Source organism: Salmo salar, chromosome ssa10 (genome assembly GCF_905237065.1).
Source record: "Salmo salar chromosome ssa10, Ssal_v3.1, whole genome shotgun sequence".
Lineage (NCBI taxonomy): Eukaryota > Metazoa > Chordata > Actinopteri > Salmoniformes > Salmonidae > Salmo > Salmo salar.
Window position 1 is genome coordinate 124,519,130 of NC_059451.1, and position 22,579 is coordinate 124,541,708.

The window sequence follows — 22,579 nt, forward strand, 5'->3', positions numbered from 1 at the left end:
TTCCCCATTTCTCCTTCTCCTAAATCCAGTCAGCTGATGTTCTGAAAGAGCTGCAAAATCTGGACCCCTACAAACCAGCCGGGCTGGACAATCTGGATCCTTTCTTTCTAAAAATGATCTGCCGAAATTGTTGCAACCCCTATTACTAGCCTGTTCAACCTCTCTTTCATGTCGTCTAAGATTCCCAAAGATTGGAAAGCAGCTGCGGTCATCCCCCTCTTCAAAAGGGGGGATACTCTTCACCCAAACAGCTACAGACCTATATCTATCCTACCCTGCCCCTGCCTTTCTAAGATCTTCATAAAGCCAAGTTAATAAACAGATCACCGACCATTTCGAATCCCACTGTACCCTCTCCGCTATGCAATCTGGTTTCAGAGCTGGTCATGGGTGCACCACAGCCATGCTCAAGGTCCTAAAAGATATCTTAACCGCCATCGATAAGAAACAGTACTGTGCGGCCGTATTCATTGACCTGGCCAAGGCTTTCGACTCTGTCAATCACCACATCCTCATCGGCAGACTCAACAGCCTTGGTTTCTCAAATGATTGCCTCGACTGGTTCACCAACTACTTCTCCGACAGAGTTCAGTGTGTCAAATCTGAGGGCCTGTTGTCCGGACCTCTGGTAGTCTCTATGGGGCACCACAGGGTTAAATTCTCGGGCCGACTCTTTTCTCTGTATATATCAATGTCGCTCTTGCTGCGGGTGATTCCTTGATCCACCTCTACGCAGACGACACCATTCTGTATACATCTGGTCCATCTTTGGACACTGTGTTAACAACCCTCCAGACGAGCTTCAATGCCACACAACTCTCCTTCCGTGGCCTACAACTGCTCTTAAAGTAAACTAAATGCATGCTCTTCAACCGATCGCTGCCTGTACCTGCACGCCCGTCCAGCATCACTACTCTGGACGGTTCTGACTTAGAATATGTTGACAACTACAAATACCTGGGTGACTGGTTAGACTGTAAACTCTCCTTCCAGACTCACATCAATCATCTCCAATCCAAAGTTAAATCTAGAATTGGCTTCCTATTTCGCAACAAAGCATCCTTCACTCATGCTGCCAAACATACCCTCGTAAAACTGACGATCTTACCGATCCTCGACTTTGGTGATGTCATTTACAAAATAGCCTCCAACACCCTACTCAACAAATTGGATGCAGTCTATCACAGTGCCATCCGTTTTGTCACCAAAGCCCCATATACTACCCACCACTGCGACCTGTATGCTCTCGTTGGCTGGCCCTCGCTTCATACTCGTCGCCAAACCCACTGGCTCCAGGTCATCTACAAGACCCTGCTAGGTAAAGTCCCGCCTTATCTCTGCTCGCTGGTCACCATAGCTGCACCCACCCATAGCACGCGTTCCAGCAGGTACATCTCACTTGTCACCCCCAAAGCCAATTCCTCCTTTGGCCGCCTCTGCTTCCAGTTCTCTGCTGCCAATGACTGGAACGAACTACAAAAATCTCTGAAACTGGAAACACTTATCTCCCTCACTAGCTTTAAGCACCAGCTGTCAGAGCAGCTCACAGATCACTGCAACTGTACATCTATAGCCCATCTATAAATAGCCCAAACAACTACCCCTTCCCCTACTGTATTTATTTATTTATTTATTTTGCTCCTTTGCACCCCAGTATTTCTACTTTGCACACTCATCTACTGTCAAATCTACCATTCCAGTGTTTTAATTGCTATATTGTATTTACTTCGCCACCATGGCCTATTTATTGCCTTTACCTCCCTTATCTCACCTCATTTGCTCACATTGTATATAGACTTATTTTTCTACTGTATTATTGACTGTATGTTTGTTTTACTCCACGTGTAACTCTGTGTTGTAATATGTGTCGAACTGCTTTGCTTTATCTTGGCCAGGTCGCAATTGTAAATGAGAACTTGTTCTCAACTAGGCTACCTGGTTAAATCATTTACATTTACATTTACATTACATTTAAGTCATTTAGCAGACGCTCTTATCCAGAGCGACTTACAAAATGGTGCATTCACCTTATGATATCCAGTGGAACAACCACTTTACAATAGTGCATCTAAATCTTTTAAGGGGGGGGGGGTTAGAAGGATTACTTTATCCTATCCTAGGTATTCCTTAAAGAGGTGGGGTTTCAGGTGTCTCCGGAAGGTGGTGATTGACTCCGCTGTCCTGGCGTCGTGAGGGAGCTTGTTCCACCATTGGGGTGCCAGAGCAGCGAACAGTTTTGACTGGGCTGAGCGGGAACTGTGCTTCCTCAGAGGTAGGGGGGCCAGCAGGCCAGTGGTGGATGAACGCAGTGCCCTTGTTTGGGTGTAGGGCCTGATCAGAGCCTGAAGGTATGGAGGTGCCGTTCCCTTCACAGCTCCGTAGGCAATCACCATGGTCTTGTAGCGGATGCGAGCTTCAACTGGAAGCCAGTGGAGAGAGCGGAGGAGCGGGGTGACGTCAGAGAACTTGGGAAGGTTGAACACCAGACGGGCTGCGGCGTTCTGGATGAGTTGTAGGGATTTAATGGCACAGGCAGGGAGCCCAGCCAACAGCGAGTTGCAGTAATCCAGACGGGAGATGACAAGTGCCTGGATTAGGACCTGCGCAGCTTCCTGTGTGAGGCAGGGTCGTACTCTGCGAATGTTGTAGAGCATGAACCTACAGGATCGGGTCACCGCCTTGATGTTAGTGGAGAACGACAGGGTTAAATAAAGGTGGAAAAAATATTTATTTAAAAAATTGAGCTGAAATAAGATCCCAGAAATGTTCCATACGCACAAAAAGCTTATTTCTCTCAAATGTTGTACACAAATTTGTTTACATCCCTGTTAGTGAGCATTTCTGCCTTGCCAAGATAATCTATCCATCTGACAGGTTTGGCATATCAAGAAGCTAATAAAACAGCATGATCAATACACAGGTCCACCTTGTGCTGGGGACAATAAAAAGCCACTCAAAAAATGTGCAGTTTTGTCACACAACACAATGCCACAGATGTTACTAACAGGGATGTAAACACATTTCTCTTAGACCGCTGCGCAACTGTCTTGAGGGAGCAGCAACTGGCATGCTGACTTCAGGAATGTCCACGAGAGCTGTCGCCTGTCACGTCCTGACCAGTATAAGGGGTTATTTGTTATTGTAGTTTGGTCAGGACGTGGCAGGGGGTGTTTGTTTTATGTGGTTCGGGGTTTGTTGGGCTATGTTCTATGTTAGTGTATTTCTATGTTCAGTCTAGTCTATCTATTTCTATGTTTAGTTCATTGGATTGACCTTCAATTGGAGGCAGCTGTTCCTCGTTGCCTCTGTTTGAAGGTCCTATTGTATAGGGGGTGTTCTTGTAATGGGATTTGTGGGTAGTTGTCTCCTGTTTTGTGTCTATGCACCTGACAGGACTGTTTATTGTCGTTCGTTGTTTTGTATACGTGTTTTGTTTTTCCTTCTTTTGATTTAATAAAGATGAGTATACACGTTCCCACTGCACCTTGGTCTAATCCTTACGACGTACGTTACATCGCCAGAGAATTTAATGTTAACTTCTCTACCATAAGCCACCTCCAACGTCGTTTCAGAGAATTTAGCAGTACCTTCAACCGGCCTCACAACCGCAGTGGGATGGGGTTATGGTATGGACACCCATAAGCTACGGACAATTGTATTTTATCGATTGCAATTTGAATGCAGAGAAATACAATGACGAGATTGAGGCCCCTTGTCGTGCAATTCATCCGCTGCCATCACCTCATGTTTCAGCATGATAATACACGGCCCCAAGGATCTGTAGGCAATTTATGGAAGCTGAAAATGTTCCACAGGCCACAATCAACAGCCTGATCAACTCTATGCGAAGGCAAATGAGGCAAATGTTGGTCACACCGTATACTGACTGGATTTATGATCCACGCCCCTACCTTTAAAAAAAAAAAATAATAAATTAAGATATCTGTGACCGACAGTCATGTGAAAACCATAGATTAGGGCCTAATTTATTTATTTCAATTGACTGATTTCCTTATATGAACTGTAACTCAGTTAAATCTTTGAAATTGTTGTGTTTCTATTTTTTTGTTCAGTATAGATTTGTCACGCCCTGGCCATAGAGAGGGTTTTATTCTCTATTTTGGTTAGGCCAGGGTGTGACTAGGGTGGACATTCTATGTCCTTTTTTTCCCTATGTTTTGTGTTTCTTTGTTTTGGCCTGGTATGGCTCTCAATCAGGGACAGCTGTACATCGTTGTCGCTGATTGGGAGCCATATTTAGGCAGCCTGTTTTCCTTAGGGTTTTGTGGGTGGTTTATTTCTGTTTAGTATATCTTACCTGACAGAACTGTTTGGCTTTCGTCTTTTGTTTCTCTGTTCATTGTGTTCTCGGTATAATAAATTCATGATGAGCACTAACCACGCTGCGCCCTTCAACAGCCGTTACAAGATTAGAGGTGGTAAAAGAGATTTAAAAAAAGGGAGGCAGTAATCACTGACTTTCTGCAGGACGACAGAGAAAGCGTCTTTGCTAAGAAGTATATCAGTATGTATTATATATTTTTTTGTTCAGTATAGATTAGATTATATGTTATATATGTAGGTTACAAGGTGTAACAGCGGAACTCACCACGTCTTTCTCAATACGCTGGGCCAGCTTTTCATGGGACTCTGGGTCCTGCTGTGCAGAACCTCGCCTTTCCACGTCTAACAGACACACAGACAGAGCTTTATTTATTCATATACAACAACGATAACAGTTAATCATGGTTATAATAATGTGTGTGTGTATGTGTCTCTGTGTGTAATGTGTGTGTGTGTGTCTCTCTCTCTCTCTCTGTGTAATGTGTGTGTGTGTGTGTGTGTGTCTCTGTGTGCAATGTGTGTGTGTGTGTGTGTGTGTCTCTGTGTGCAATGTGTGTGTGTCTCTCTCGCTCTCTGTGTGTGTGTGTGTGTGTGTGTGTGTGTGTGTGTGTGTAATGTGTGTGTGTGTGTATGTGTCTCTGTGTGTAATGTGTGTGTGTCTCTCTCTCTCTCTGTGTGTAATGTGTGTGTGTGTGTGTGTGTGTGTCTCTGTGTGTAATGTGTGTGTGTGTGTCTCTGTGTGTAATGTGTGTGTCTCTCTCTCTCTCTCTCTCTCTGTGTGTGTAATGTGTGTGTGTGTGTGTGTAATGTGTGTGTGTGTGTGTGTAATGTGTGTGTGTGTGTGTGTGTGTGTGTGTCTCTCTCTCTCTGTGCGTAATGTGTGTATGTCTCTGTGTGTAATGTGTGTGTGTGTGTGTGTGTGTGTGTGTGTGTAATGTGTGTGTGTGTGTGTCTCTCTGTGTGTAATGTGAGTGTGTATATATATATCAGTGCATCAGTGTGAGAGCCCTGGCGGAGTGGTGCCAGGAAAATAACCTCTCCCTCAACGTCAACAAACGAAGGAGCTGATTGTGGACTTCAGGAGACAGTAGAGGGAACACGCCCCTATCCACCTCGATGGGGCAACAGCTTCTATCAGACTGTTAAATAGCCAGTTAAATAGCTAGCTCACTAGCCAGATAGCACCCAGTTACTCAACCCTGCTGCCCTATATACATAGACCTGGAATCACTGGCCACTTTAATAATTAAACATTAAACAGGTTTTTTTTTTGTTTGTTTTTTCTTTCTTTAAGCGATGGCTTTTTTCTGGCCACTCTTCCATAAAGTCCAGCTCTGTGGAGTATACGGTTTAAAGTGGTCCTATGGACAGATACTCCAATCTCCGCTGTGGAGCTTTGCAGCTCCTTCAGGGTTATCTTTGGTCTCTTTGTTGCCTCTCTGATTAATGCCCTCCTTGCCTGGGCCGTGAGTTTTGGTGGGCGGCCCTCTCTTGGCAGGTTTGTTGTGGTGCCATATTCTTTCCATTTTTTAATAATGGATTTAATGGTGCTCCGTGGGATGTTTAACGTTTCGGATATTTTTTTATAACCCAACTCTGATCTGTACTTCTCCACAACTTTGTCCCTGACCTGTTTGGAGAGCTCCTTGGTCTTCATGGTGCCCCTTGCTTAGTGGTGTTGCAGACTCTGGGGCCTTTCAGAACAGGTGTATATATACTGAGATCATGTGACAGATCATGTGACACTTAGATTGCACACAGGTGGACTTTATTTAACTACTTATGTGACTTCTGAAGGTAATTGGTTGCACCAGATCTTATTTAGGGGCTTCAGAGCAAAGGGGGTGAAAACATATGCACTCACCACTTTTCAGTTTTTTTTTAATTTTGAAAGAACTTGTTTTTTTCATTTCACTTCACCAATTTGGACTATTTTGTGTTTGTCAGTTACACGAATTCCAAATAAAAATCCATTTAAATTACAGGTTGTAATGCAACAAAATAGGAAAAACGCCAAGGGGGATGAATACTTTTGCAAGGCACTGTAGGTAGGGGTAAAGTGACTATGCATTGATAACAAACAGCGAGTAGCAGCAGTGTAAAAACCATGGGGGGTCAATGCAAAAATAGTCAGGGTGGCCATTTGATTAATTGTTCAGCAGTCTTATGGCTTAGGGGTAGAAGTTGTTAAGGAACCTTTTTGTCCTAGACTTGAATACTTTTGTACCGGTAACACCCTGTATATAGCCTCCACATTAACTCTGTACCGGTACCCCCCTGTATATAGCCTCCACATTGACTCTGTACCGGTACCCCCTGTATATAGCCTCCACATTGACTCTGTACCGGTACCCCCTGTATATAGCCTCCACACTGACTCTGTACCGGTACCCCCTGTATATAGCCTCCACATTGACTCTGTACCGGTACCCCCTGTATATAGCCTCCACATTGACTCTGTACCGGTACCCCCTGTATATAGCCTCCACATTGACTCTGTACCGGTACCCCCTGTATATAGCCTCCACATTGACTCTGTACCGGTACCCCCTGTATATAGCCTCCACATTGACTCTGTACCGGTACCCCCTGTATATAGCCTCCACATTGACTCTGTACCGGTACCCCCTGTATATAGCCTCCACATTGATTCTGTACCGGTACCCCCTGTATATAGCCTCCACATTGACTCTGTACCGGTACCCCCCTGTATATAGCCTCCACATTGACTCTGTACCGGTACCCCCTGTATATAGCCTCCACATTGACTCTGTACCGGTACCCCCTGTATATAGCCTCCACATTGACTCTGTACCGGTACCCCCTGTATATAGCCTCCACATTGACTCTGTACCGGTACCCCCTTGTATATAGCCTCACTATTGTTATTTTACTGCTGCTGGGGCGGCAGGTAGCCTAGTGGTTAGAGCGTTGGACTTGTAACCAAAAGGTTTTGCAAGGCACTGTATGTGTATGTGACCAATAAAATTGTATTTTATTTTATTTGGATTATGCTGTGTGTGTATCTCTCTCTCTCTCTCTCTCTCTCTCTCTCTGTGTGTGTGTATGTCTCTCTCTCTCTATGTGTGTGTGTCTCTCTATGTGTGTGTGTCTCTGTCTGTCTGTCTGTCTGTCTGTCTGTCTGTCTGTCTGTCTGTCTGTCTGTCTGTCTGTCTGTCTGTCTGTCTGTCTGTCTGTCTGTCTGTCTGTCTGTCTGTCTGTCTGTCTGTCTGTAATAAGTCTCACCCTGCATGTTCATGGCAGCCACGCGGCCTCCTGGGGTCGGGCCCTTGGGGGCCGAGGAGGGGGGGATGATGGTCTCTCTGTGGCGCTTCATCTTCTCCTGGTTCACCCTGAAAGGAGGAGAGGAGGGTTTTAATCACGGTGGTTACGGGGGGGGGGGGGGCTCCCCCATTAGAAATAACGGTTCTTACTTCAAGGTCTGTGGTCGCATCTTCTTCCCATGTTTGTTGTCACCCAGGGCACTGTCGATGTCTGCATGGACCATCTCTGCCTGCAGAGAGACAAAAAGAGAGAGAGAGAGAGACAGAGAGACAGATAGAGAGACAGACAGAGAGACAGAGAGACAGAGAGAGAGACAGAGAGAGAGACAGAGAGAGAGACAGACAGACACAGAGAGACACAGAGAGACAGACAGAGACAGAGACACAGAGAGACAGAGACACAGAGAGACAGAGACAGAGAGACAGAGACAGAGAGACACAGAGACACAGAGAGACAGAGATAGAGAGAGAGACACAGAGAGAGAGACAGAGAGAGAGACAGAGAGAGACACAGAGACACAGAGCGAGAGAGAGACAGAGAGAGAGACAGAGACAGAGAGACAGAGAGACAGAGACCGAGCGAGGGAGAAATCAATGTCAGTATAAATATGTGGTGTCACCCAGGGCTGTCGATGTCTGCATGGAGCATCTCTGCCTGTAGGGGGCGTGTGTACGGTTACAGAGGGTCAGTGCTGAATAACACTTGTATAGGACTACAGAATCACAACAAACTTTCAGGTAACAACCCCTGCCTCCACTTCAAGCACCTCCACAAAAATCACAATTTGTCAAAAGTATCGCCAAATCATGATTTGTCAACAACAAAAAATGACTTCCAAGAAAAAGATGGTCACTGGTAATTCAAGATGGTCATTTAGTTGATCATGTACATAGAAAATAAAGGGCAACTATTGATGCCATAGCAAGCGGACAGCCCCTTGGATGAGTGAGGAAACTAATCAAAAGAAATGATATTATGAGAGAGCAACTTGGCATATAAAACAAGGTGATTATAAAAATGCCAGACGGGCTCATTTTTACGAACTTGATCACTAATAAATCAGAATAATTACAGAATGCTCTTTTCCACCATTTAAGGCCGGATAAAACCTACCCGCCACAAACCTATGTGAACTTTCCACCACATCTAAATATGGCATATTTCGGAGAAAGGATAACAAAACATTAGGCTGGGTTTTCAGTCAGGACCTGATGAGAAATTTGATGATATTTTTCCCCTAGCCTACTACAGATTTATTTTCCCTGGTTGACACAGACATGTTCAGGAAAGTGATATCACAAATGAAGCCTTCTACCTGCCCTTCTTGATCCTATCCACAACGCTTTCTTCAAAACAGTTTTTAATTGCATATCTGAAGAAGTACAAGCTATTGTTAATCACTTGCTATTCACAGGCACTTTCCCCCCACTGTACTATAAAAACTGCTGTGGTGAAAACCCCCTTCTGAAGAACAGGTTACCCAGGTTATTCAGCTCTTAGCAATTTTACAGCCAACGTCCAACCTTCCATTCTTAAGCAAAATTCTGGAGAAATTGGTTTTAACAATTACAATCTGGTTTTTTTTGGTTTAAAAGGTAAATATTACTGTTTACTGTATACACTGAGAATGCCAAACATTAGGAACACCTTCCTAATATTGAGTTACACACACCCCCGCAATGTTTCCCACTGTTGTGTCCAGTTGGCTGGATGTCCTTTGTTGGGGAGGACCATTCTTGATACATACGGGGAAACTGTTGAGCGTGAAAAATCCAGCAGCGTTGCAGTTCTTGACACAAACCGGTGCGCCTGGCACCTACTACCAAACCCCGTTCAAAAGCCACTGAAATATCTTGTCTTGCCCATTCACCCTCTGAATGACACACACACACAATCCATGTCTCAAGGCTTAAAAATCCTTCTTTAACCCGTCTCCTCCTTTTCATCTACACTGATTGAAGTGGATTTAACAAGTGACATCAATAAGGGATCATAGCTTTCACCTGGATTCACCTGGTCAGTCTGTGTCATGGAAAGAACAGGTGTTCCTGATGTTTTGTGTACTCAGTGTATATGTTAACCCCTTGGCAGCGTTATCAGAAAGCACAGCATTGATTTCCAGACGATACACAACTTTACATTTTCTGTGTCACCTGAGGATTTTAGCTCCACGGATAAAATTATTTAGACTTTATAAGTGATTTAAATAGTTGGACGGCTAACAACTTCCTCAACAGCTAAATCAAGACAAGACCGAAGTATTTATTGTTGGAACCAAAGCACAGAGAGAGATTCTGGCTGCACATTTTAATTCAAATTTAATAAAGATAAAAACCATATTGTCACGCCCTGACCGTAGAGATCCTTAGTATCCTCTATGTTTGGTTAGATCAGGGTGTGACTCGGATGGGGAAATCTATGTTTTCTATTTCTTTTGTTTTTTTGGCCGAGTGTGGTTCCCAATCAGAGGCAGCTGTCTATCGTTGTCTCTGATTGGGGATCATATATAAGTTGTCATTTTCCTTTTGGGTTTTGTGGGATCTTATTTTCTGTTTAGAACTTTATGTTCGTTTTGTATTTTCTTTGTTTTGCCGGGTGTTCATGAAATAAAAGAAAGATGTACGCTTACCACGCTGCACCTTGGTCTCCTTCTTACGACGGACTTAACAACCTAGGTGATATTTTAGATTCTGAACTCAATTTCTAATCACACATTGGGAATGTGACCACAATAGCTTTTTACCACCTGAGGAACATTCCCAGGGTGCGGCCGTTTCTCTCTCAGGCTGATAGAGAGAGACTCATCGCTTTTATTACAAGCAGGCTTGACTACTGTAACGCTCTCCTGTCTGGTCTACCCAAGAAAGCTATTGGTCAACTGCAAAACATACAGAATGCTGCAGCGTGGGTACTGACCAAGACCAGACAGAGAGAACACATTACACTGGTTTTAAGGTCTCTGTACTGTAAAACATACAGAATGCTGCAGCGTGGGTACTGACCAAGACCAGACAGAGAGAACACATTACACTGGTTTAATGGTCTCTGTACTGTAAAACATACAGAATGCTGCAGCGTGGGTACTGACCAAGACCAGACAGAGAGAACACATTACACTGGTTTAATGGTCTCTGTACTGTAAAACATACAGAATGCTGCAGCGTGGGTACTGACCAAGACCAGACAGAGAGAACACATTACACTGGTTTTAAGGTCTCTGTACTGTAAAACATACAGAATGCTGCAGCGTGGGTACTGACCAAGACCAGACAGAGAGAACACATTACACTGGTTTAATGGTCTCTGTACTGTAAAACATACAGAATGCTGCAGCGTGGGTACTGACCAAGACCAGACAGAGAGAACACATTACACTGGTTTAATGGTCTCTGTACTGCAAAACATACAGAATGCTGCAGCGTGGGTACTGACCAAGACCAGACAGAGAGAACACATTACACTGGTTTAATGGTCTCTGTACTGTAAAACATACAGAATGCTGCAGCGTGGGTACTGACCAAGACCAGACAGAGAGAACACATTACACTGGTTTAATGGTCTCTGTACTGTAAAACATACAGAATGCTGCAGCGTGGGTACTGACCAAGACCAGACAGAGAGAACACATTACACCGGTTTAATGGTCTCTGTACTGTAAAACATACAGAATGCTGCAGCGTGGGTACTGACCAAGACCAGACAGAGAGAACACATTACACTGGTTTAATGGTCTCTGTACTGTAAAACATACAGAATGCTGCAGCGTGGGTACTGACCAAGACCAGACAGAGAGAACACATTACACTGGTTTAATGGTCTCTGTACTGTAAAACATACAGAATGCTGCAGCGTGGGTACTGACCAAGACCAGACAGAGAGAACACATTACACTGGTTTAATGGTCTCTGTACTGTAAAACATACAGAATGCTGCAGCGTGGGTACTGACCAAGACCAGACAGAGAGAACACATTACACTGGTTTAATGGTCTCTGTACTGTAAAACATACAGAATGCTGCAGCGTGGGTACTGACCAAGACCAGACAGAGAGAACACATTACACTGGTTTTAAGGTCTCTGTACTGGCTGCCTGTGAGTTCTAGAATTCATTTTAAGATTCTTCTTTTGGTTTTTAAATCAACCCACGATTGTGCACCACAATACATGTCAGACATGTTTTAAGTTATGTACCCAGTAGGTCCCTCAGGTCCTCTGGCCTTTTAACTATCCCAAAGCCCAGGACCAAGAGGCATGGAGAGACAGCCTTTTAACTATCCCAAAGCCCAGGACCAAGAGGCATGGAGAGAGCAGCCTTTTAACTATCCCAAAGCCCAGGACCAAGAGGCATGGAGAGACAGCCTTTTAACTATCCCAAAGCCCAGGACCAAGAGGCATGGAGAGACAGCCTTTTAACTATCCCAGCCTAGAACCAAGAGGCATGGAGAGAGCAGCCTTTTAACTATCCCAAAGCCCAGGACCAAGAGGCATGGAGAGAGCAGCCTTTTAACGATCCCAAAGCCCAGGACCAAGAGGCATGGAGAGAGCAGCCTTTTAACTATCCCAAAGCCCAGGACCAAGAGGCATGGAGAGAGCAGCCTTTTAACTATCCCAAAGCCCAGGACCAAGAGGCATGGAGAGAGCAGCCTTTTAACTATCCCAAAGCCTAGGACCAAGAGGCATGGAGAGAGCAGCCTTTTAACTATCCCAAAGCCCAGGACCAAGAGGCATGGAGAGAGCAGCCTTTTAACTATCCCAAAGCCCAGGACCAAGAGGCATGGAGAGAGCAGCCTTTTAACTATCCCAAAGCCTAGGACCAAGAGGCATGGAGAGAGCAGCCTTTTAACTATCCCAAAGCATAGGACCAAGAGGCATGGAGAGAGCAGCCTTTTAACTATCCCAAAGCCCAGGACCAAGAGGCATGGAGAGAGCAGCCTTTTAACTATCCCAAAGCCCAGGACCAAGAGGCATGGAGAGACAGCCTTATGACTATCCCAAAGCCCAGGACCAAGAGGCATGGAGAGACAGCCTTTTAACTATCCCAAAGCCCAGGACCAAGAGGCATGGAGAGAGCAGCCTTTTAACTATCCCAAAGCCCAGGACCAAGAGGCATGGAGAGAGCAGCCTTTTAACTATCCCAAAGCCTAGGACCAAGAGGCATGGAGAGAGCAGCCTTTTAACTATCCCAAAGCCCAGGACCAAGAGGCATGGAGAGAGCAGCCTTTTAACGATCCCAGCCTAGGACCAAGAGGCATGGAGAGAGCAGCCTTTTAACGATCCCAAAGCCCAGGACCAAGAGGCATGGAGAGAGCAGCCTTTTAACTATCCCAAAGCCCAGGACCAAGAGGCATGGAGAGAGCAGCCTGTAGTTATTATGCCCCCAGACTCTGGAATAGCCTTCCAGAGAACCTGAGGGGGGACGAAACTGTGGACATATTTAAAACAGATCTTATAAAACACATATTTTTAGTTTTGCTTTTCCTCAGGGTGCTTTTAGTCATCAGTTATTATCGTTATTCTTTACTTTTTAATCCTCTGATGTTTGTTGTGTGGATAATATTTCTGGTTTTATCTTTATGATTTTTCCTGGGAAGCATATTGCATTGCATCCATGTCTAAAATGTATTGTATAAATAAAGCTTGATTTAATTTGTTTTGACAGATGGTTAACATGACATTGTCAGCATCCCAAAAGGCCCCCTATTCCCTATATAGTGACTTGCTATTAACCAGGGCCCATTCCCTATATAGTGCACTACTTGGGGTGCCATTTGGGACAGCCATTGTCTCTCATGATTACGTAGATAGAAGTGACCCACCTCAACCTCGTCACAGTAGAAGAAGTGTATGTCAGGTCTGTGCTGTTCAGTGTCTTGACACACCAGCAGTAGGACAGATGGATACCTGGTCTGATTCAACACTGTCTGGCAGTGGTGGATCGTAGGCAGGGGGAAGTTCTCCAACTCTTCCTATGATGGAGGGAGGGAGGCGGGCGGGAGAGGAGGGAGGGAGGCAGGTAGGAGGGAGGGAGGAGGGAGGGAGGGAGGGAGGCAGGCAGGCAGGTAGGTAGGAAGCAGGTAGGGAGGGAGGGAGGGAGGGAGGGAGGCAGGTAGGAGGGAGGGAGGCAGGTAGGAGGTAGAGAGAGAGAGAGGGGAGGGAGGAGGGAGGCAGGCAGGCAGGCAGGCAGACAGGCAGACAGGCAGGGAGGGAGGGAGGGAGGGAGGGAGGTAGGTAGGAGATAGAGAGAGGCAGGTAGGAGGGAGGGAGAGAGGGAGGGAGGGAGAGAGGGAGGAGGGAGGTAGAGAGAGAGAGAGGGAGGGAGGAAAGACGGGGAGATTATTCCATATCAAATGTGTCCGTTCATCAGTAATCTCACCGTAATGGCCAACTGTCTGCAGATCTAACTGCCAGTGGCTTGGCTCGAGAAGACACACACACACACACACACACACACACACACACACACACACACACACACACACACACACACACACACACACACACACACACACAAATATAAAAAAAAACTGAGAGACTGAAGACTTGGATATGCATATATCACACACTATATATATATATCTTTCCCATCAGGGGGTTTCAACAGACCGCTGTATTTTACACCAGCAGGTTATTAAAGGTGTGTCTTATTAAATAGATCTCAATAAGAATAACCTGAATACATAATGTTAATTCAAATTCCCTGGCATAACGAACGAATCAGAATCCCCTTTATTCTTCAAGTACATCTACATGTACCAGGAATTTGACTGTGTAAGTTCAAGTACCTGTGTATCGACATCCAGTAGCCGTACAGCCTTGTCGTTGACCTGAAGCAGCATCTCCTGGGTCCAGATCTTGTCTTTAGAGTCCAGCAGCACCAGCTTCTTAATGGCATCGTCCACTGTAGCAATGGACTCTGTCTTGTCCATCATGAAGGTGGACAGGTGCTGGGGAGAGATGCAGTGGGTTCATAACATAGAGGACTGTCGCTGTTGTATAAAAAGAAGATCAGGATTCAGTTTAAAATAAACCAGAAGAAGAAGAAGGTCAGGATTCAGTTTATAATAAACCAGAAGAAGATCAGGATTCAGTTTATAATAAACCAGAAGAAGAAGAAGATCAGGATTCAGTTTATTATAAACCAGAAGAAGGTCAGGATTCCGTTTATAATAAAACCAGAAGAAGAAGAAGATCAGGATTCAGTTTATAATAAACCAGAAGAAGGGATTTAAATGAGAAGAAGATCAGGATTCAGTTTATAATAAACCAGAAGAAGGTCAGGATTCAGTTTATAATAAACCAGAAGAAGAAGAGATCAGGATTCAGTTTATAATAAACCAGAAGAAGGTCAGGATTCAGTTTATAATAAACCAGAAGAAGGTCAGGATTCAGTTTATTATAAACCAGAAGAAGGTCAGGATTCCGTTTATAATAAAACCAGAAGAAGAAGATCAGGATTCAGTTTATAATAAACCAGAAGAAGAAGAAGATCAGGATTCAGTTTATAATAAACCAGAAGAAGGTCAGGATTCAGTTTATAATAAACCAGAAGAAGAAGAAGATCAGGATTCAGTTTATAATAAACCAGAAGAAGGTCAGGATTCGGTTTATAATAAACCTGAAGAAGAAGATCAGGATTCAGTTTATAATAAACCAGAAGAAGGTCAGGATTCAGTTTATAATAAACCAGAAGAAGAAGAAGATCAGGATTCAGTTTATAATAAACCAGAAGAAGGTCAGGATTCAGTTTATAATAAACCTGAAGAAGAAGAAGGTCAGGATTCAGTTTAAAATAAACCAGAAGAAGATCAGGATTCAGTTTATAATAAACCAGAAGAAGATCAGGATTCAGTTTATAATAAACCAGAAGAAGGTCAGGATTCAGTTTATAATAAACCAGAAGAAGGTCAGGATTCAGTTTATAATAAACCTGAAGAAGAAAATCAGGATTCAGTTTATAATAAACCAGAAGAAGAAGGTCAGGATTCAGTTTATAATAAACCAGAAGAAGATCAGGATTCAGTTTATAATAAACCAGAAGAAGATCAGGATTCAGTTTATAATAAACCAGAAGAAGGTCAGGATTCAGTTTATAATAAACCTGAAGAAGATCAGGATTCAGTTTATAATAAACCTGAAGAAGAAGAAGGTCAGGATTCAGTTTATAATAAACCAGAAGAAGGTCAGGATTCAGTTTATAATAAACCTGAAGAAGAAGAAGATCAGGATTCAGTTTATAATAAACCAGAAGAAGGTCAGGATTCAGTTTAAAATAAACCAGAAGAAGAAGAAGGTCAGGATTCAGTTTAAAATAAACCAGAAGAAGATCAGGATTCAGTTTATAATAAACCTGAAGAAGGTCAGGATTCAGTTTATAATAAACCAGAAGAAGGTCAGGATTCAGTTTATAATAAACCAGAAGAAGAAGAAGATCAGGATTCAGTTTATAATAAACCAGAAGAAGGTCAGGATTCAGTTTATAATAAACCAGAAGAAGAAGAAGATCAGGATTCAGTTTATAATAAACCAGAAGAAGATCAGGATTCAGTTTATAATAAACCAGAAGAAGATCAGGATTCAGTTTATAATAAACCAGAAGAAGGTCAGGATTCAGTTTATAATAAACCAGAAGAAGAAGAAATCAGGATTCAGTTTATAATAAACCAGAAGAAGGTCAGGATTCAGTTTAAAATAAACCAGAAGAAGAAGAAGGTCAGGATTCAGGTTAAAATAAACCAGAAGAAGATCAGGATTCAGTTTATAATAAACCTGAAGAAGAAGATCAGGATTCAGTTTATAATAAACCAGAAGAAGATCAGGATTCAGTTTATAATAAACCAGAAGAAGAAGAAGATCAGGATTCAGTTTATAATAAACCAGAAGAAGATCAGGATTCAGTTTATAATAAACCAGAAGAAGGTCAGGATTCAGTTTATAATAAACCTGAAGAAGATCAGGATTCAGTTTATAATAAACCTGAAGAAGAAGAAGATCAGGATTCAGTTTATAATAAACCAGAAGAAGGTCAGGATTCAGTTTATAATAAACCAGAAGAAGAAGAAGGTCAGGATTCAGTTTAAAATAAACCAGAAGAAGATCAGGATTCAGTTTATAATAAACCTGAAGAAGAAGAAGATCAGGATTCAGTTTATAATAAACCAGAAGAAGGTCAGGATTCAGTTTATAATAAACCTGAAGAAGAAGATCAGGATTCAGTTTATAATAAACCAGAAGAAGGTCAGGATTCAGTTTATAATAAACCAGAAGAAGAAGAAGATCAGGATTCAGTTTATAATAAACCAGAAGAAGGTCAGGATTCAGTTTAAAATAAACCAGAAGAAGAAGAAGGTCAGGATTCAGTTTAAAATAAACCAGAAGAAGATCAGGATTCAGTTTATAATAAACCAGAAGAAGATCAGGATTCAGTTTATAATAAACCAGAAGAAGAAGAAGATCAGGATTCAGTTTATAATAAACCAGAAGAAGGTCAGGATTCAGTTTAAAATAAACCAGAAGAAGAAGAAGGTCAGGATTCAGTTTAAAATAAACCAGAAGAAGATCAGGATTCAGTTTATAATAAACCAGAAGAAGATCAGGATTCAGTTTATAATAAACCAGAAGAAGATCAGGATTCAGTTTAAAATAAACCAGAAGAAAATCAGGATTCAGTTTATAATAAACCAGAAGAAGATCAGGATTCAGTTTATAATAAACCAGAAGAAGATCAGGATTCAGTTTATAATAAACCTGAAGAAGAAGTCCGAGAAGAAGAAGTTTATCAGAACATAGCAACATGTCTTCCTGGGTCTCAGATTGGCATGACGTAACCATGATGCTCAGAGTAATTTATCCAATACACTACCGAGTTACTCATTATGTTCATCAGGGATGATTGAGGCCAGTTGTTCACCAATCAACAACCACTTAGGCTTACTCTTACTATAACTCATGTAGCAGATAGCGACTACTGTTTGGAGAAGGGTTTTATTTATAGTGATTATGACCATGATGTGTTTTTTTTGTTGTACCTACTTTGGTTGAGTGTAATCCACTCTGAATAAGAGTGTCAGTCTAAAAAGTAATGCTAAGCTAGCGACCCTGATTCCACTGTCACGTCCTGACCATAGTAAGATGCTATTTTCTATAGTAGAGTAGGTCAGGGCGTGACAGGGGGTGTTTTGTGTTTTTCTATGTTTTTTATTTCTATGTTTAAGTTCTAGTTTTTCTATTTCTATGTTGTTGTTTTTTGGGTTGATCTCTAATTGGAGATCATATTTAAGTAAGGGTTTTTCTTCCTGGGTTTTGTGGGTTATTATATATTTTGAGTAGTGTTTGTTTCTCTCTGTGTCACGGTTTGTTGTTTTGTCATTTTCAGTTATTTGTGTTTTGCAAAGTTTCACGGATTAAATAAAATGTGGAACTACAACCACGTTGCACTTTGGTCCGATCCTTTCGACAGCCGTGACACCAGCTGTGCTCTTTTTTTATGTTAGGTATATAACAGTAAGTCATTGTGATCTCAACCCTGAGTTTGATACCTGTATTCAATCTGAACCCTCTAGCTGAGGTGAGAGAGAGAACCTCTGGCGGTAACTTAACTATGGACTGTGTGTGTGTGTGTGTGTGTGTGTGTGTGTGTGTGTGTGTGTGTGTGTGTGTGTGTGTGTGTGTGTGTGTGTGTGTGTGTGTGTGTGTGTGTGTGTGTGTGTGTGTGTGCGCGGTGGCTAGTATAACTATAAGACATCTAAGATGTGTTAATAAGTTATACCCAGCTTGGTTTGTTAACTTCCTAGCTAAGTGGCTAGATGTCAAGATGAAGCTTCTTGGTTACAGCAGAGATATTCAACCCCCTCCTGGATCAACATCCCTGTTGCCTAAACTGTTTTATGCGCATTTTGTTGTGTTACAGCCTGAATTCTAAACGGTTTAAATATATTTTTGTCCTCACCCATCGACACACAATACCCCATAATGACAGTGAAAACATGTTGTTAGACATTTTTGCAAATGTATTGAAAATTAAATACAGAAATATCTCATTTTACATAAGTACTCAGACCCCTGAGACAATACTTTGTAGTAGTACCTTTGGCAGTGATTACAGCTGTAAGTCTTTCTGGGTAAGTCTTTAAGAGCTTTCCACACCTGGATTGTGCAACATTTGCCCATTATTCTTTTCTAAATTCTTCAAGCTCTGTCAAATTGGTTGTTGATCATTGCTAGACAACCATTTACAAGTCTTGCCATAGTAACATTGGGAAAGTTTTTAAAATTATGTATTGTATTTTTTTGACAAGTGAAATGGTTTTAGTTGTTGTGCACAGGATGCATGTTTTAGAATATTTCTAGCAGGCTTCTTCCCTTTTTTTTGTCGTATTGTGGAGTCTACAATGTTGTTGATCCATCCTCAGTTTTCTATCACAGCCATTCAACTCTGTAACTGTTTTCAAGTCACCATTGGCCTAATGGTGAAATCAAATCAAATTGCATTTGTCACATGCGCCGAATACAACAGGTGTAGACCTTACAGTGAATTGCTTACTTACAAGCCCTTAACCAACAATGCAGTTTGTGTTAAAAAAAAGTGTTATTACATATATAACTTTTGGTTATAAGAGCGGTGGTAACTCACCAGCATTACGACCAGTAATACGACTTTCCTGAATTGTATTCTTCGTTCGTACCCCCAAATACAATTGGACTTATTCCAGAGGCTGCTCCAAAACACTGCAAGCGGAGAAGCGGTATTTGGAGTGGACTTCTAGTCTGACTCAGGAGGCATGCACACCAGTATATTACTATCTAATGTTCAGTCTCTGGATAAAAAAGTAGACGAGCTCAGGACGAGGATCTCCTTCCAGAGAGGCATCTCTCCTCCCTTCCTATAGGCAGAAACTCAAACTCAACACTGGTCTGACCAATCGGAATCCATGCTTCAAGATTGTTTTGATCAAGCGGACTGGGATATGTTCTTGGTAGCCTCTGAGAATAACATCGACAAATAAACGGATACAGTGACAGAGTTCATCAGGAAGTGTATAGGAGATGTTGTACCCACTGTGACTATTAAAATCTACCTAAACCAGAAACCGTGGATAGATGGCATAATTCACGCAAAACTGAAAGCACAAACCACTGCATTTGACCATGGCAAGGTGAATGGCCGAACAAAAACAGTGTAGTTATTCCCTCTGTAAGACAACCAAACAGGCAAAACGTCAGTATAGGGAAAAAGTGGAGTCGCAATTCAACGGCTCAGTCACGAGACGTATGTGGCAGAGTCTCAGAAAGACACGACGGTTGGAGCCAAAAGTCTCAGATTTGGACTCATCAGATAAAAGGTCAGATTTCCACCAGTCTAATGTCCATTGTTCATGTTTCTTGGCCCAAGCAAGTCTCTTCTTATTATTGGTGTCCTTTAGTAGTGGTTTCTTTGCAGCAATTCAACCGTAAAGGACTGATTCACGCAGTCTCCTCTGAACAGTTGATGTTGAGATGTGTCTGTTACTTGAACTTTATTTGGGCTGCAATTTCTGAGGCTGGTAGCTCTAATGAACTTATCCTCTGCAGCAGAGGTAACTCTGGGTCTTCCTTTCCTGTGGCGGTCCTCGTGAGAGCCAGTTTCATCATATCGCTCGATGGTTTTTGCGACTGCACTTGAAGAACCTTTCAAAGTTCTTGAAATTTTCCGAATTGACTGACCTTCATGTCTTAAAGTAATGATGGACTGTCGTTTCTCTTTGCTTATTTGAGCTGTTCTTGTCATAATATGGACTTGGTCTTTTACCAAATAGGGCTATTGTCACGACTTCTGCTGAAGTCAGCTCCTCTCCTTGTTTGGGCGGCATTCGGCGGTCGACGTCACCGGCTTTCTAGCCATCGCCGCTCCATTTTCCATTGTTCCATTTGTTTTGTCTTGTTCCCTGCACACCTGGTTTTCATTCCCCCAATCACACTGCATGTATTTACTCCTCTGTTCCCCCCCATGTCTTTGTGTGAAATTGTTTTTGTTACGTGTTTCGTGTTACGTGCCAGACTGGTTTTCCCGTGGTATTTCACAAAGGATGTTTTATTGTTAAACATTTGCTTATTCTTGTGACTGTTTTGCGCCTTGTACTTTTTACCTTTGGCTGAAGGTTTTGACGCAGTGGCGTCTGTCTGTTTTATAGCCTCTACCTAAATAAAGTGTGCGCCTGTTCACAACTCTCTGCTCTCCTGCACCTGACTTCTCCACCAGTAGCGCACAACCTTAACATCTATCTTCTGTATTCCACCCCTACCTTGTCACAAAACAACTGATTGGCTCAAACGCATTAAGAAGGAAAGAAATTCCACAAATTAACAAGGCACACCTGCTAATTGAAATGCATTCCAGGTGACTACCTCATGACGCTGGTTGAGAGAATGCCAAGAGTGTGCAAAGCTGTCATCAAAGCAAAGGGTGGCTACTTTGAAGAATATAAAATATAAAATATATTTTTTGTTCAACACTTTTTTGGTTACTACATGATTCCATTTGGGTTATTTCATAGTTTTGATGTCTTCACTATTATTCTACAATGTAGAAAATAGTAAAAATAAAGAACAACCTTTGAATGAGTAGGTGTGTCCAAACTTTGGACTGATACTGTATATATTTGTTTAAATAGCACCCCGGTTTAACCCCATCAAAACCCCCAAAAATATGTTTGTAAAATGTTGTTTACAAACACTGTATAGCTTAAAAATATAGTTACAACTTTTGATATCATGGACTATGCATAATAGCTCAATCTATTAATTTGAAAGTGGTTACATTTCAGACAAAAATAATCCTGGACTGTGCCTTTAAAGCCCACCTCAGTACTCTGCCCACATTAGATACATGTCATGGTCGCTCTGTGGTCACCTGGCCTGATTGCCTTATTATGGTGCACTTAAATCGTATACCGTCAGATATGAACCATGTAGGGGCCAATCAACCTTTGTGTTTTAGGGAAGGGACCATTACACCTACCGGTAGTAAAGTTTAGAGATTTTATAAATAACATACTGCCCCGTTTAAGTGGAAGACACACAGACACCACATACAATTAGGGTTTGACAACCTGTCTATAATGGGGAGAGAGAGAGAGAGAGAGAGAGAGAGAGAGAGAGAGAGAGAGAGAGAGAGAGAGAGAGAGAGAGAGAGAGAGAGGAGCAGATTTGAGAGTCTAGAAGAGAGAGAGAGGGAAAGAGAGGAAAAGGAGAGGACCAAGTCTTACCTCCACATGATACTGAGACGTGTCCTGCATTATAACATTGGAGTATTTCTTCCGTTGCTCTGTAAAGTAAAACACAGAGAGGTGTAAGAGTGAGTAGGCCTACTAATAAAAACCAAACACACCCACTGTTGAGTGGTAGAAAGGTTATATTCATAGAAAGTGTAACCTGCCCTGGTTAATCACTGACTTCTGGTCCACATGTTATGTTGCTATGAGCCCCGCTCTACCCTTGCTCTGAGCCCCGCTATGAGCCCCACTATAACCCCGCTATGAGCCCCGCTATGACCACTGCTCTGAGCCCCGCTATGAGCCCCGCTATGAGCCCCACTATGAGCCCCGCTATGACCCCTGCTATGAGCCCCGCTATGAGCCCCGCTATGAGCCCCGCTATGAGCCCCCCGCTATGACCCCTGCTATGACCCCCGCTATGACCCCTGCTATGACCCCCGCTATGAGCCCTGCTATGATCCCTGCTATGAGCCCCGCTATGACCCCTGCTATGACCCCTGCTATGAGCCCTGCTATGATCCCCGCTATGAGCCCTGCTATGACCCCTGCTATGAGCCCCGCTATGACCCCTGCTATGACCCCGCTATGAGCCTCGCTATGAGCCAAATCATGAGAAAACAAAAAGATAATTACTTTACACATTGGAAAAACAGTGCAAACTAGAATGCTATTTGGCCCTAAACAGAGAGTACACAGTGGCA

The 22,579-nt window shown here is 42.8% G+C and overlaps 1 protein-coding gene across 3 annotated transcripts in view; it reads right to left on the reverse strand.

Annotated features, from left to right (window-relative positions):
• The window catches only part of LOC106593278 (epidermal growth factor receptor kinase substrate 8-like protein 2), a 157,611-nt gene that overhangs the window by 77,721 nt on the left and 57,311 nt on the right, over positions 1 to 22,579 (reverse strand). For all 3 annotated transcript variants that reach the window (XM_045688582.1, XM_045688583.1, XM_045688584.1), the window contains 6 exons: positions 21,870 to 21,928; positions 14,412 to 14,573; positions 13,446 to 13,595; positions 7,779 to 7,858; positions 7,591 to 7,697; positions 4,610 to 4,686 (listed from right to left, as the gene is read on the reverse strand). In XM_045688582.1, coding sequence (XP_045544538.1) covers positions 4,610 to 4,686; positions 7,591 to 7,697; positions 7,779 to 7,858; positions 13,446 to 13,595; positions 14,412 to 14,573; positions 21,870 to 21,928 — 635 coding nt within the window. The remainder of the gene's footprint in view (positions 1 to 4,609; positions 4,687 to 7,590; positions 7,698 to 7,778; positions 7,859 to 13,445; positions 13,596 to 14,411; positions 14,574 to 21,869; positions 21,929 to 22,579) is intronic.